Source organism: Pinus tabuliformis, chromosome X (genome assembly GCF_031772625.1).
Source record: "Pinus tabuliformis cultivar Carrire ecotype Pingquan chromosome X, CPIR1, whole genome shotgun sequence".
Lineage (NCBI taxonomy): Eukaryota > Viridiplantae > Streptophyta > Pinopsida > Pinales > Pinaceae > Pinus > Pinus tabuliformis.
The window spans coordinates 1,043,813,686-1,043,829,144 of NC_142308.1; the positions used below are offsets into that span (position 1 = coordinate 1,043,813,686).

A 15,459-nucleotide genomic window follows, 5' to 3' on the forward strand; every position below is an offset into this window, starting at 1 on the left:
CCATGTATACGTGAAGCATATTAAAAATGGAAAACCATAAGAAGGGGTATCATACAAATGTCGATCCGTTCGAGCATCCAATGCATTGTGAATTGAAACACTGAACTGTCCAACGCATTGTTCTGCCACTTTATTTTATTTATTTTTTCCTGAGCTCTGGCCATTTCTAGTGGGTGAAGTCATGAATTGTGGAGCCGCCATTTCATCCATATGTAAGAAAGCTCCCCTGCTACGCAAATGGAGTTTCTATGGGAGATATTTTATTTATTTATTTATTTAATTTTTTTTATTTTATTTTTATTTTCTGAGTTATCATAAATGGGGCGGTTTATCTTCCTTCAGCCATTGAGGATATGGTAACGAGCCATGGGTCATTTCTTATGTGGCATTTAGAGCTGACTTGCTACAAATCAAGTCATATGCATGGGCCTTGCCTTATTTGGATATCTTATTCGACTTATGGAGCATTCACTTCCGCTGGGCATAGGCATACAACGATGGTGTTATCTTTTATCTTCAAACCAACAAACCTTGGTGAACTACCCACAACTCTTTTCTCTCTCGGCCTCGGATGCTAGGAGTAGCGGACTTCCACATCCGAGCCCCCCAGGGTCTTCTTCACCAGTGAGACAACGACGCAGTCTAGAGATCAACAGGCGTGGCCGGATCGGAGCTCCATTCGCTCTTCCCAACCCGCCTCGATTTTAGTTTTTAGTTTCTATCTCCCTTTCAGCATTTGTCTTTCTGAGGAGACCGATTGGTTCTCCTACTGGGCACGGCCCCCTTTTGTAACCGACAGTCCCTTTGACCTACTTTGTGGTCATTCGTTGGACATTAATAAAATTATCTTATCTCCATCAGCAGGGGTGCTGTACTCTCATCCATAGTTTTAAAAACCGGTGGAAAAAACCGGTTATTGGCCTAACCGGCCGGTTGGAAGCCTGGCCGGTCGGAACCGGTGGAAAAACCCGGTTCATAGCTGCACTTGCCCGAAAAAATGCCCTAACCGTTAAAACCGGCCGGTTTAGGGCGGAACCGGCCGGTTTATTGCTAACCGGCCGGTTCCGTCCTAAATCGGCCGGTTTATGGACAAGCCGCCGGTAAAAGGAAAAAGCGCTGCGGTTTTGGCTGTTAGTGGTGGTTTAGGGGTTTTGGGGAGTAGGGAAAGGGTGTTTTCCCTCCAATAAACACCCTCACACTTGCTATAAGACACCCCTCTCACTCTCATTTGTCTCACACAACTGATTTGGAGTGTTTGTGAGTTTGTTTGTGAGCTTGGAGAGTGTGGAGTTTTTGCTGAATTAGTCATCTTGGATTGGAGTTGGAGCTATTTTGGAGATAGTGTGTAGCTGTGCAGTGGAGTTGCCATCTTCAAGAGGAGGCTAAGGGAGCTAGTTTGCATTTTCCAGGTAAGGATTTGCACTTGATAATTCTCATTTGAGTCTGCTGTCCATGAATTTTTTTTTTGTGTTATAAACTCTCACTTCTATGATCTACCATCCAGGGAGTCATCATGCCACCAAAATTCCGAAGATACTGCATGGGCTCATTGTATATGATTGATGGCATAATGATCTGCAAATATTGCCAAAAATCCATTCAAGGAGGGGGTATTAACAGGTTCAAGCAACACTTGGCTGGGATAGGAGGCCATGTAAAGCCATGTGAGCACCAAATGAAATAATAGGGCATATTAGGGCAGAATACCTTCAGAAGTTTGAGATTCAAGTCACTGAACCAATAGAGAAGTTTTGTGGCACTGGCTACACAGTTTGGAGTCGAGACTCAACCAACTGAGTTTGATCATGATGACTGAGACTCATGGAAGTTTTTCAACTTCAATAGATAATGTTGATCACTATTATAGTATTACTATTATCATATATGTAGAGTCTAGACTGAAGTCTTGTAGTAGGCCACTGGCCCATAGTTTGTAGGCTTTATTTTGCACTCTCTAGTGGCCATTTAGAGCCTCATTGCTTATGTATTTTGTTCGATGATATGTATTGCACTCGGTGCCATTTTGAATATTCACCTTAAGGCTTTACATGGTATATCAATGAGCAATCTTTGCATATTTTGTCCTCTATTGGCTTTGAATCATGGTTTTAAATCTTAAAAATAGTTTTTTTCATTAAAAAATAATTATTTAATGTATTTTCTAAAACCGGTTCATTAGACCAAACCAGTCCCGGTTAACCGGTCCGGTCGGTAAACCGGTTCATTAGGTGGACCGGTCCGTCACCGGTTCCGGTTTTAAAAACACTGCTCTCTCATCTCAGCCATTTTTTCTATTTGTGGTGCGATTTGCAATCTGTCTTTTATTTTTGTTGTTATTTTATGTTGATCAATCATGAAAAGGGGCCATTCGTCCACTTGACATATACATTTTGGAGCAAGTAGTGGTCCACTTGTAGCACTTTCTAGAGAATTGGAGATTTTTTTTTTTTCATTTTTAATTTTTTAATCTAAGGCTCTATTTAAAGAGCAGCTCCCTCACTTTTGGCATGGTTGGATCTGGGAGAACTCCCTCTTGTGGAGCTTAATGGCAAAACCCTTGGATGTTCTTGGAGAACCAATAATTTCTTGTGAGTGAGGATGTCTCTATATCTCTTATTGTTGTTCTCTTTGTTGCTGGCTGAAATAGACAGAAATATATTTCAAGTGTTTGAAGTCTATGCATTTCTCCCGTCTTCCATGCTGCGTTATCATTTAAACTTTTTCTTATGAAAGCTTTTCCTTCACTGTTCATGGATTGAAGCTTCTCATACATGGTTTTTGATGGCTGTAGTCTTCTGAAGTATCAAGTGTTGTCTACATTTGTAATACTCTTGGCCATATTTTGCAATAAGTACAGCGAGGAAAAGGGACTTCTAGCTTGTTCTTTTCAGCCATGTTGTCCCTTTACCATATTTAGAACAGCCTCCCATTTGAACCTTATTATGACTCCATCACCCAATGTACTATGCATTGATTTCCAGTCATCCTATCCACTTTTATTTCTACAACTTTCAAACCTGTGTTCCTGAAAATTACCCTTCACATCACCTTGCAGTTCATAGCTTTAATTTCCAATGTTCCACTGAGTTTCTGGACAGGGAAACGTGGGAGCAGGGATACAGGGATACGCACAAGGGGGACGTATATAAGAAACCCCAAAATTAGGGAAATTTCGGGGAAACTTGGGGATGTCAGAGCCATAAGAATATTCTATATATATATATATATATCCCAACAATATATCAATAACTAAATTAGTAAATAGTAAATCTTAATAACATCTAAATATGATAATCATTTCATATTAGGCTATTATGAATCAGAATTATCATTTGACATTTCTGCAATCATCAATATAAAATTGTAAATCTAAAAGTTAATTACTAAATTGAATCCATCATTTGCATTATGCAATGTCCCATCTAAATTCATCATTTCGCAATGGACATTAATATTATATAAGGTACATCTAAATTAAATTAATCATTTGACAAATCAAATTACACAATGCACATCGAAAGTAAATTCATCAGATGACAATGACATTATGCTGAAGTCTAAAATAGCCATAGAATACTACACTACAAGTAAACATAAAAAGCAGTCAAATACTAGTAAATTTCTCAAAAAGTACTAAATAATAAATTGCAACTCCAATTTGGTGGCTCCAAGTCACAAAAGGAAAATCGTAGCTCCAAATGTCTCAGGTCCCCGGTCAATGGTAAATTTGAATCATAGCAAATTGCAAATGGAAAATGTCGAGCGGCTGCAACAGGAAAATCTCAGGCGGCAAGGTAAAATGTCGAGCGATAGTAGAAAGAAAATGTCGGGCAACAAGGTAAAAACGTAGGGTTAATGAGAAATATGAATGATTATGTTTTAAAGTTTTAATTTATCCTTTAGTTTTTATTTTAATTTTTTTAATTATATTAAAATTTGTAATTTTTATGTTTTTAATTGTTATTAGCAAAAAAATTGGGGGGATGCTTTTCGTCACTAGAAAAAGTCCCCCCAGAGTTACCCCAAAAAGGGGACGTGGGGAAACATTTCCATACTTGGAGCGTGGGGGAGTGTGGAAGCACGTTCCCGTGGAAACTGTTAATTTCTAGCAACCTATTGAAGCTAGTGGTAGCTTTGGAAGGTCTTCTGCATAGGCTTGGTGCCCCCTGGCTTCTATGAGATGATTTATTGCCTCTTTGGTTGCTTGTTTGGTGGAGTAAGTGATTTATGTCTTCTTTCCTAAGTTTAACTTAGGAAACGTACAATAGTTAATGTCAATTAATTGTTGTGAAGTTGTGAACTATTAAGTCATTTTCTAAGGATAAATTATACAATGTTTTAAGTGACATGGAAATAATCTCAACCATTGATCTCCTAGATCTTCTAGATGGGAGATTAGGGTTAGGGATTTGGGCTTAGTGAAGATTATAAATTAAAGCTTAAGGGAGAGCTGAAGCCACAGATAGAGAAGAGAGGGGACACTTTTCGTCACTAGAAAAAGTCCCCCCTAGAGTTTCCACAAAAAGGGGACGTGGGGAAACATTTTCGTCCTTGAAGTGTGGGAAAGTGTGGAAGTGCGTCCCCCTCCCTGGGGGGCGCGTCCCCATGGAAACGCTTAATTTCTAGCAACCTGGTGAAGCTAGTGGTAGCTTTGGAAGGTCGTCTGCATAGGCTTGGTGCCCCTTGGCTTCTATGAGATGATTTATTGCTTGTTTGGGTGCTTGTTTGGTGGAGTAAGTGATTTATGTCTTCTTTCTTAAGTTTAACTTAGGAAAAGTACAATAGTTAATGTCAATTAATTATTGTGAATTATTAAGTCATTTTCTAAGGATAAATTATACAATGTTTTAAGTGACTTGGAAATAATCTCGACCATTGATCTCCTAGATCTTCTAGAAGGGAGATTAGGGGTTAGGGATTTAGGCTTAGTGAATTTTATAAATTAAAGCTTAAGGGAGAGCTGAAGACATAGATAGAGAAGAGAGGCAACTACAACATTTTTGAGAAAACAATTTTCTCAAGGAGAGAGCGAATTCTTTGGAGCGAGAAGCTCAATTAGACTGAGAAGGAAGGAGAATACAAGGATAATTTTGGGAGTGTTTCTAGGAGGCTGATTTGCTGCATATTGGAGGGGCCAAATTGCTGAAGTGAGAAGGAGGCGCAATCGCTGTGAGGCCAAATATGTTAGGGCCATTTTGTGAGTGCACAGAGGCTAAGTGAGGGCAAGGCGCAGGGGCCTATTCACTGGTGAGAGGTGGGCCAATTTTCTCCAAGCCGAATTTCTTCAGTGGCTAGTTTCCAATTGGCCAAATTTCCTTGGGTCGAATTATTCCAGTGGGGCCAAGTTGCAGGTTACAGTAACTATTTTTCTTTGTAAATTCTCTGTCAGTCGAAACACTGATTTTCCAGATTAATTAATGAAGGAGAATTCTTCTGGGTTTTCATTTGTTGTATTGTGTGATTGATCTCTCTGTTTCATTTCCGTTGCATATTTAATTTTCTAGAGTCAAAAATACTGGATATTTTATTTTTCAACAATTTAGAATTTATTTGGTAAAATAAATAAGTCGCTGGGAATAAAATTGTTTTGAGAAGAATAAATCTGGGATGGTATTAGGATATTTAACACAACTCTCTTACCTAAGCCTCTCTTGAGCTGGAGAAGAGCTGCCCTGGAGTGGAAGAGGGTTGGTGAGGTGATAGTGGCTAACCTCCTAGTTACCCAAATTTATCATCTTAGTGCTTGGGGCTTTTACACATTCATGATGACAGTTTGAGCAGTAACATTGACAATGTGGACTTAGCACTGGATATTCAAATCTCCATTCCAGTTGTTTATATTCTGCTTCTCCACAATTATGGTTGCCACTTAAGAGCACTTTTAGACACAATGTGAGTGCATATACTGGAAACCTTGTTCCTGCCCTTGTAACTGATCTGCTAATTGCTGTGATTATTTCTAGAGTCTAGATGCATAATTCTTGAAGTGTTGCTGTCTTCAGTCACACATTCCCTGATCTATGTGGTAACCAGGGCCTTTTCTCAATATTTGAAGTTCAACCATACAAAACTTGCCAATAAATAGCTTCTACGAAAACCCTTTCATCAATATCTTCTTATTTGATGATACTTCTGCATAATCTGCCTGGAGAAAGACGACGTGGTTACCATTAATATTATCGTTGATATGTTTGAGGTAGTAATTTGTGTTACATCAAAATTTAGCAGCTAATGCAAAGCCTCACTAGGTGACCTAGAGAATGTGCAACACTTGGGAGACCCTTGTTTTAGTTATGGACACAATCTAACACAAGGGAGGCTTCCGTGGTAGGGCTTAGGGATCAACAGCCTAATGATCTTAAGCTAAGTGCCCCCTAAGGACCCTGCAAGGAAAAACCACCGGATCTAGATGTAACCAATTAGGGTTTGAGGTGGATCAAGGTTCAAGGTAGCTATGGCTCAATTTGGAGGCCATGATTGACCTGAGAGGCTTAAATATGTTCAAACACATCAAATCAAGGAAATACTCAAGGCTGTTACAAACTAGGGTTTTAAATCGGCAATTTACAGTAATACTGCACTTTATAATGACAGCAAATTTAGCTGTTGAAATTATGAATAAGCGATGCAAAATGAAGGCAAAATTAAAAAAGGGATTAGAGTAAAACAAATCTTGATGGTTGATAATACATATAACAACAGATAAAAGCTTGGCATCAGTTCTAGAAGATTCCTGAAAAATCCATGTAAAATAACAAATTTTACTTATCAAATACACTTTCCAACAATGTGTAACCTTAGAACATGGATCACGTAGTCATTAAACACTGAAAATATTAGATTTTTCTGCGAATAAATCCTAACTTACCTAAAGCAAAAAGAATGATTTTTATAATTTAGGAGATTACCACAAGAGATATGGACTAGTGTAACCCCTGAGCTGTGTTAAAATGTTGGCAATGAAGAACAGCAGGGGATATACTTTATTTCAACATATCAAAAATAAATATCAAAAGTGATGAACCAGGGTTGATGTTGATTCTAATCAGATTGCTAAGTTCTGTAGAAACTATTTATATGTTAACGGTTAAAATAAAGCATAAACTACTAGTTTGGTATTTATTTTATCCTATGCTCTAAATTGCTTTTAATTATCATCTGAATTGTTTGTGATTATCATCCTCAATCTCATCATAATATATCTGACAGTTAATATTTCCAGGGCATCAGGAGAGCATGAATCTTCAAGGAGGGTGAAATCAGAACTTCTTGTGCAAGTGGATGGAGTCAATAATAATTCCACAAATGAAGATGGTGGGAAGAAAATAGTAATGGTGCTGGCAGCTACAAATTTCCCATGGGATATTGATGAAGCTCTCAGGTTGAGGTCCACTTTGAACTGAACTAAAGTACTTTAAAAGTATCGTATTGGCATGTTCAGATGTGCACTAATGTGATTCCATTTAATGCTTATATGTTTTTTTTCTTCTATTGCACCATTTTCATGCTTTTTAAGTGGCAGTTTCTCTCTTGTTTTTTAATGAGTTATTAGTATTACTAATTTTCTGTGGCGGGAGTGTACAGTTAGACTAGACAGAGGTTATTTTTGAAGTATGTTAGGTTCTCATATTTGTTACAGATGAGGGCTTCATTGTTGTTACAGATAGTAAAATCTCTAGTGTCTGCATTGCAGGAGACGGCTAGAGAAGAGAATTTATATACCTCTTCCGGCTTTTGAGTCTCGTAAGGAGCTTATCCGCATTAACTTGAAGAGTGTTGAGGTATGATATCGGAATGTCAAAAAATCATTTTCTGCGAATGCACCTTTATTGTATCATTGATTTGTTAATGCTCTTTGCGTATGGTTGGGAATTATCTTCTGTTGTCTTATTTTTATTTCTATTGAAGGAATAATTCTTACTTACGAAATGATGAAATTGTTAATAATGAAAGTAGACTTATCCTAGAAGTTCATGTATGACCAAAGATGAGGACAATGAGAGAAGTTAGGGATGGAGATCACATAAAATCAACTAAGAAATTTGTAGAGATATTGTGGAGATTGTTATGAATATGGTTGAAGCAATTAGCCGTATTGGAAATATGTTATGGGCACCTTAATTCTATATTACGAGGCCTCATGTGCTGTATTGGTGTGAGTGAAGGTGCTATATTATTATTTGTAAATTAATAATGTGATCCTTTGTGAATATTATTGCTTTTATGTGTGTAATTTTTTTGCTTCTGCTGCTCATAATACCAACAATTGGTATTGGGGCCTATTTCAGAGACTTCATCTATCTGATGTCGTGCTAGTCTTGTTTCTCCAATGCTAGTTTGTTGATGGGCTCTTTATTCACCTTTCTCTGACCTTGTATGGTTTTGCTTCATTCCATCAAAACTTAGTTGAGTACATTGCTTATTGAAGAATAAACTCTGGTTTAGCTGTTTGGATGACAAGTTGTTGTCATTCATATTGTGCAAAAGGGAATTGACTTTGAGCCAAGGAATAGATCTACAACACATGATTCGTAGCTTAGCTCATGGTTTGGTGTACGATGGTGTATAGATATGAGTATTCTTTTTTGTGCAATCTTATAGAAACAACTCAAGTAAAGAGGCAATGAGGGTTGCCTATGACTTGTACAATTGGTAATTGCCACAAGTAAGAGAAAGCCTAAAGAATATGCACTTTGATTCTAAGATTGAAACCCTACGATGTGTAATCAAAACCCTCTTATTCCAAATGCATAGCTTGATTAGTGTGGATGAAAGTGATGCATACTTGAATGGAGCTACGACATGGAGGACTGGTTGTGGACACTTCTTCGTTGTTTGGCACATTATAAGAATTACGTGGATGTGATTTTTGGATGAAGGGAAAGATTGAACCCAAAATTAGTACTGATTCAGGGCCTACAACATTCTGCTGAAGAGGACTATGATCTCTAACTTGTAGATTGTGAGATTTCCACCTGTGAAGTGTTGACTGTAGCATGTAAAAATGAATTATGAAGTGCCAGATCGCATAGTGTAAAAACTCGAAAAAGAAGGAAATTGTGCAAGGGTTTCAAGGAAGCATCCGCAGATTGAATGTGTCACGTTGTTGGATGGAACGACAATGATATTATTGTTGTGTTGGAACCATGGACGTGGAAGAGGCGTATGGCAAAGGCAAAGCGTTGTCTAAAAAACATTATTGTTTGCCATTGATTTATGGTGAATGAGAACTTGTTGTCAATCAAGAATACTAGATAGTTGTTGGGCCAACAAAGCCATTAAATGTGTTAATTTTCCACGAATTTATGCAACTACTAAGTGAATAACTAAAAACTAATGCAACTGCAAACTTTCTTTCACAAAGATACAAAATTTCTTAACTGTTAAGCAACGAAAGATAAACGCAGAAATAAAAACATAGTCCCACAAATTTGCACACTTGATTTCTTGGGAAACCCTACCGGGAAAACCCTCTTCTTTGCTGTAGTATGTAACGAATAAAATATATAAATATAATGTAAAAGATAATAATCATAAATAATAGTTAGTTAAGCTAGTAATTAGGTTGAAGAGGCATGTCTAATAGGACATGACTCTTCATGAAGAGATACTTGTTTGGTATATAAGCAAGCCTCTTGTTCTCGTTGTAAATCATTTATTCATTCTTATTCATATATTTTAATATAATATTTATATCCTCAATGGATAACTTCATATTCCAAGTCTTTTGGAGTAATTAATTTATAGAAGGAACTTTGTTCGGTTCATTTGGTATCAGAGAAGTTTGGTCCTCTAGGTTGCTTAACCAGTGCACATAGCTCATTCTCTGATCCAGGTCTTTGATTGTCAAATCAATCAACCTTCTTGTTGTCATACTTGAAGCGTTGCACTACATATTGGGAGATTCTCCATTTTTCAGGCCTTTGGCCATTTGCTTAAAGGAATACATATTACTTTTTACACGGAGAAGCCTGTGGTTTAAAAAAAAACCCATGGTACTTAAAAAAAAAAAAAACAAACAAACAAAATAAGTTAAGCTAGTAATTAGGTTGAAGAGGCATGTCTAATAGGACATGACTCTTCATGAAGAGACACTTGCTTGGTATATAAGCAAGCCTCTCGTTCTCGTTGTATATCATTCATTCATTCTTATTCATATATTTTAATATAATATTTATATCCTCAATGGATAACTTCATATTCCAAGTCTTCTAGAGCAATTAATTTATAGAAGGAACTTTGTTCGCTTCATAGTATTTTATTGATAGAGTTTGAGCAATTAAATCTTTTACAAGGCAATCTGTCATATTGAGAACAACCTTGTTCTCTTGCTGAACTAGCTTGGACTCACCCTGGAAAACACTTGATTCCTGCTTCTAAACTTTTGCACACTAGAATCCCTATTTCCTAGCGCACTAGGGTCTATTTCTGTGTTTGTAGTGCAACAACCTCCTATTTCTGTGTGCACCAGGTCTCTTATTATTTAGACCACAACTCCTAAATCTTTGCGCAAGTCTGCTCATCAAACCAGTGCGTGCTTGCTCCTCAAGGCTATGTACACCACAAGCAAAGAGATCACACACAAACTCGTGCACTCAACAATAATGAATTAAGCCTTGTGCCTTTCTTCCTTCCTTTATAGATTCTGTCCATGCTATAATAAGCAAGTTACAAATTTGGAAGTTGAGTTGTGATTGACTAGTTAATTGAGTCGAACTGGTTTTCTTCGCCAATCATCAATTGGAGTTATAACTAGTCCTCCTTCAATCAATGACTGAAGCTCCCAACTAGTCCTTTTCTAAATTCAAATTGCCATCTATCATGTAGTTAACTAAAGAAGGATCCATGTGACTGATCCTCCAACTCTACGCATGAACTTGTGAATATTATTCTCGCAAAATGGAAACACACTCACAATCTCCATGAACTTGCTCCATGGTGAAACGAAAGACAACTTGTGGTCTTTCTGGCTAAGGCACGAGCTAGAGAAGACATTCCACTCCCTACAATTTTCAACACCCCCTCTTAGCGAGGATTGGGTTTTGTACAGCTCCCAACTTGTCTTTGAAATAGACGAAACTGCTTCTTGCCACTGCCTTGGTCAAAGTATCTGTTGTCTTCTCCTCTGTTGGAATATATGGTAGCTTCATTATTCCTTTCTGCACACAATCTTTGAGATGATGGTGCCTGATCTTCATATGCTTGCAATGATCATGAAACACTGGATTCTCAGAGAGCTTAATGCAACTTTGATTCTCACAATGTATCACAATAGGCTCTATCCCTTGTTTGAATAGTCTTGTTGTTGCCCAAATTGTACAGGTAAATGCGACAACGACTTAGGGTAGGGACTGTCACTCTGGTCCCCGCCCTCTCCGTTCTAGCCGTCTCCCTTCAATAGGCTATGGGGGGTAGTCCCTATGAGATGTGAGGATGAAAGACTTGTTGGGAATTGACAAGTTTGGGAGACACAACTGAATGACCTAACAACTTGGTTAGTGATTATTAGCAAGTTTAATTATTAGTATGATTTAACTAGATTATTTGAGAAACCAGTGCGTTATGGAGTCAAATCACTTGCACAATATAAATTAGTTACCAAGTTACCAGATGAATAGTTGATGCTTAGGATGCACACTATCCTATATTAGATGCGACACCTAGAACTAAGTGAAATGCAAATTCTTGGTCAATTTTAAATTAGATGCTTATCTAATTGAGTCCTTTCTCTCAAGTGTAGGTTGTGGAGAGAAACCTAGGGGAAGATAGCAATGGCTATATTAACGATACCTCTCCTAGAGTTCTAACCACTCGAATGCCTCTGATGCTGTAGAAATTGTGGCTTTGACAACTGCAAGGTCATCATGTTAACCACAAGTGAGGGTTTAAACTTCACAAGTTGGGTGAGAAAGGTGGTCCTATCATCTTTCAACCAAGCTTATGCTTGGAGGTAAATTTTAACAATGCACTACTAGTCCTAAAATGCAATGTAGATATGAGTGATTAGCTTTAGGTGAGATCGTTAAAAAATTTAAGTACTTTGAGACAAATTACAAAAATATCCAATTTAGAGCAATAAAGGAAAGTACTTAATAGTTGCAAAGACAATCTTCACCAAGAACAAGTGCTCAGTGAACTCTTTAATTACCAATTAGGTTGCCCAATGACAAGTAGAGAGTGTAAAGCAATTCAAGATTAGAAATCTCACAATGGACAATTACTTGATTCAAAATGTAAATTGCAGAAGTCCAATGTTAATGCGCTAATTAGACAATGCCAATCCTTCAATAAGATATCAACACGATTAACAATTCTTGAGATTTCTTAGATGACTTCAAGATTACTGTTATCACAATATCAATATGGTGATTAATCAAGTGCTTTAAGAGTGAGTTAATTTCAATATTGCAAGATTATGATGATGCTTACTTGCAAAACAATATGCTAGTGCACTTATTCTCAAGAATGCTAATTCCAATATGATAATGAAAAGCAATGTAACTACTTATCCAATAGCCAATTTCTTTAGGAAATGAGCAATGGCAAGCAATAATATTCCTTTAAAACCAATGTCACAAAATGCTAGAAATCCTTTAGAAAACACAATGTACTAATGCTTTTCAATTTCAATGAAAGGAAGAGATCGAAACATTCACTAATTTGACAACCAATGACATGTAAGAATGCTTGCAATGAGAAAAAATAGGAAACTTAGAGAATGATGATATGCTCAATGATATTATTCTTTACTTGATGCTAATGACATTAAAAGAGCAAGAGAAAACATGCGAGAGCAACAAGCTTCTCTTATGTAAGGAATACAAATTTAGTCCAAGTATACCAATTATCTTTTAGAGCATCTATTTGTCAATTAGATGAGATTGCTAACAATGAACTACTTATGAATGCAAGAGTGCAATAGATGGATGCAAAAGCTAACAATGAAATGCAAGAGTGATATGAGGAAGCCAAGAAATCTGGAGACCAATGATCACAACAATCATTTAAATTACTTTGCCAACAACAAGACCACTACCAAAGATGCAAGGGATGCTAAAAGTGAAAGCCCAACAAGTTTAGGTGTCACTACTATGCCTTTTATGCCACTATTATTTGTATCTTAAGGCTGCAATAAAACAATGATGAGAAAAGAGAGGATGAGGAAGCAAACCACTAGGCCCTATGGCCTTTGTTGATGACTTGTAGGGATCTTCCAATGAGTTAATCCACTTGCAACCACAAATGTTAACTCCAAAAGCATTGCAAAACAAAGTGTCAGTCCAAAAACCAATGCTTATGATCAAAATGAGACAAGGATGGATAGATTAGGTCTAGGAGAGGGGCAACGATGAGGGTAAGAGGGCTGAATGAGGGCTTGAACTAGGGTTCAAGGCCTAATAAGGGCTGTGGCAGTAAGAAGGAGAGGCCTATGGGCTTGCAGCAAAGCAGAGAGAGGCCCTTAGGGCTTGCGACACACCAAAATGAGGAGGGTAGGGGCTGCCGTCAAGGGTGAGAGGCCCTTATAGGCTCACAAAGACTAGGAGGAGGCCCAATCAAGTTGCTGAGAGGGTGGAAGAGGCCTTAATGGCCTGTGGTACTCAGAAACAAGCGTCCTAGAGGTTGCCGCAAGGGAGATAAGCCCCTTTATGTCTCACAGTATGGGAGAAGAGGAGTTTGGCTAGGCCTTGGAGGCCTTAAATTTTTTTTTGAACCCTTGCAAAAACAAATAGAGTTAGGAAAACATGAACATTTACCACCAAAATTCTCTAAATTTACCTTGTAGGGCCTTACAACCTCTCTTCTTGGCTGAGTGTTGAGGTTCTAGAACCTTGGGAGGCTAGATCTAGGCCTCTAGGGCTTGATTTAACCCTTCTCAATTGAGCGATTTGGACAAATGAGCTAGACGACCTCTCTTGGAGGTGAGAAACCCTTGAAACGCTAGCCTCAAGGTTAGTTTCTCAACCAAATTAGAATTTCCTTCGAGCACTTGAGAATTCACCTTTACAAATGAAGAGAGAAAAATACCCAAACCCCCAATATATAAAAAATAAAAAATAAAACCCCAAACCCCAAAATTATCTACAAAACGCCACAAATAAACAAGGGTTATATTTATTTACAAATATACACAATATTTACAAAATTTAAATATTTGTTCTTATTAGCTCATTAAATATTTATAGCACAAAATTAGAAAAATATTCTTTTTGAGATATTTTTTTGTAAGTTTGGGTGGGACTACATCATCATGTCCAATATAGCACCTCGATTAGGGCAGAGAATTGAACTGGTGACTTTGCGTCAAGGAATGCCTTAATGGAGCACTTGATATCTGTCTATCCACGGCCCCGTGGACAAATTTTTTGAGATTTTAGAGTAGAAAATATGGATGAATAATTTCGAATTTTTTTTTGGCCAAAACGCTCTTGCGAAATCATGTCAAAATGAAATCCCAGAGCTCAAACAAGGTTGATCCTTCCCCACAATCTATGAACTTGGAATCCAAGGGCTAGTGTCCTTGTAGATCTCTATTTAATCTTCAAAATAATTGTTAGATCATGGGGTGAATCATATCACCTATAAGGCATAGATAACCATACCAATAGAAGTATCTTATCATCAACAACTAAAATAACAATTATGAATTTTAGCACAATATAGAGCATGAAAGAATAAAATACTAGCACATACCGTAGATCAACAGATAGAAGAACACTATGAATGGAAACCCTAAACTGTTTCTATTATGTGAAAAATAATTCCAACAGAGCAAGACTCAACACATGCATTACAAAATTACTCCACCCAAAGATCATCATATATGAGCTTGATAGCTTCCTTATATAGAGAAAATTCCTCCAAGTGGAAAATAATGACTAGTTGGCTTGATCCTCGTCAAAATAATCTCATATGTTGAAAATAACATGATCTTCTTTTAATCTCCACTGTTGATTTTTCTATTTTTGAGAAAAAATTCGAATTTCTCTTGAAAACCATTTTTTTATTAATCCAAAAATTAATATTTTGGATTAATATCCTCAAAAATTTCACCTTGACTTAACCACCAAGGTCCAAGGTGTCAAATTTTATTAAAATATCCATTTCTCCCTTGGTGGAGGACCTCCAAAAATTAATTTATTTTTGTCCCACGAATTTTTGATTATTTTCCACTTGGAGAGAATTTAATTATTCTCAAATTATTTTTGATTCAAAATTAATTAATTTTCTGACTTAGGATTTTTATTTAATTTTGCCAGAAAAATTAATTAATTGACTCTAAAGGGGATTAATAATTTTTCCATCCTCAAATATTTTAGCCATGGTGTCTAACTATGAGTAACCATGCACTAAAATATTTTTTTACATCAAATTATTACAATATCAACCCTTAGAAGGGGAAAACACGTTTAGAGATAGACCCTCAAGACATCACCCAATTCTGTGACGCAATATGATCTA

The 15,459-nt window shown here is 37.1% G+C and overlaps 1 protein-coding gene across 1 annotated transcript in view; it reads left to right on the top strand.

Annotated features, from left to right (window-relative positions):
• ERH3 (P-loop containing nucleoside triphosphate hydrolases superfamily protein) overlaps positions 1 to 15,459 on the top strand; it is a 66,198-nt gene that overhangs the window by 34,347 nt on the left and 16,392 nt on the right. The window contains exons 3-4 of the mRNA XM_089451785.1: positions 7,210 to 7,381; positions 7,694 to 7,781. Coding sequence (XP_089307911.1) covers positions 7,210 to 7,381; positions 7,694 to 7,781 — 260 coding nt within the window. The remainder of the gene's footprint in view (positions 1 to 7,209; positions 7,382 to 7,693; positions 7,782 to 15,459) is intronic.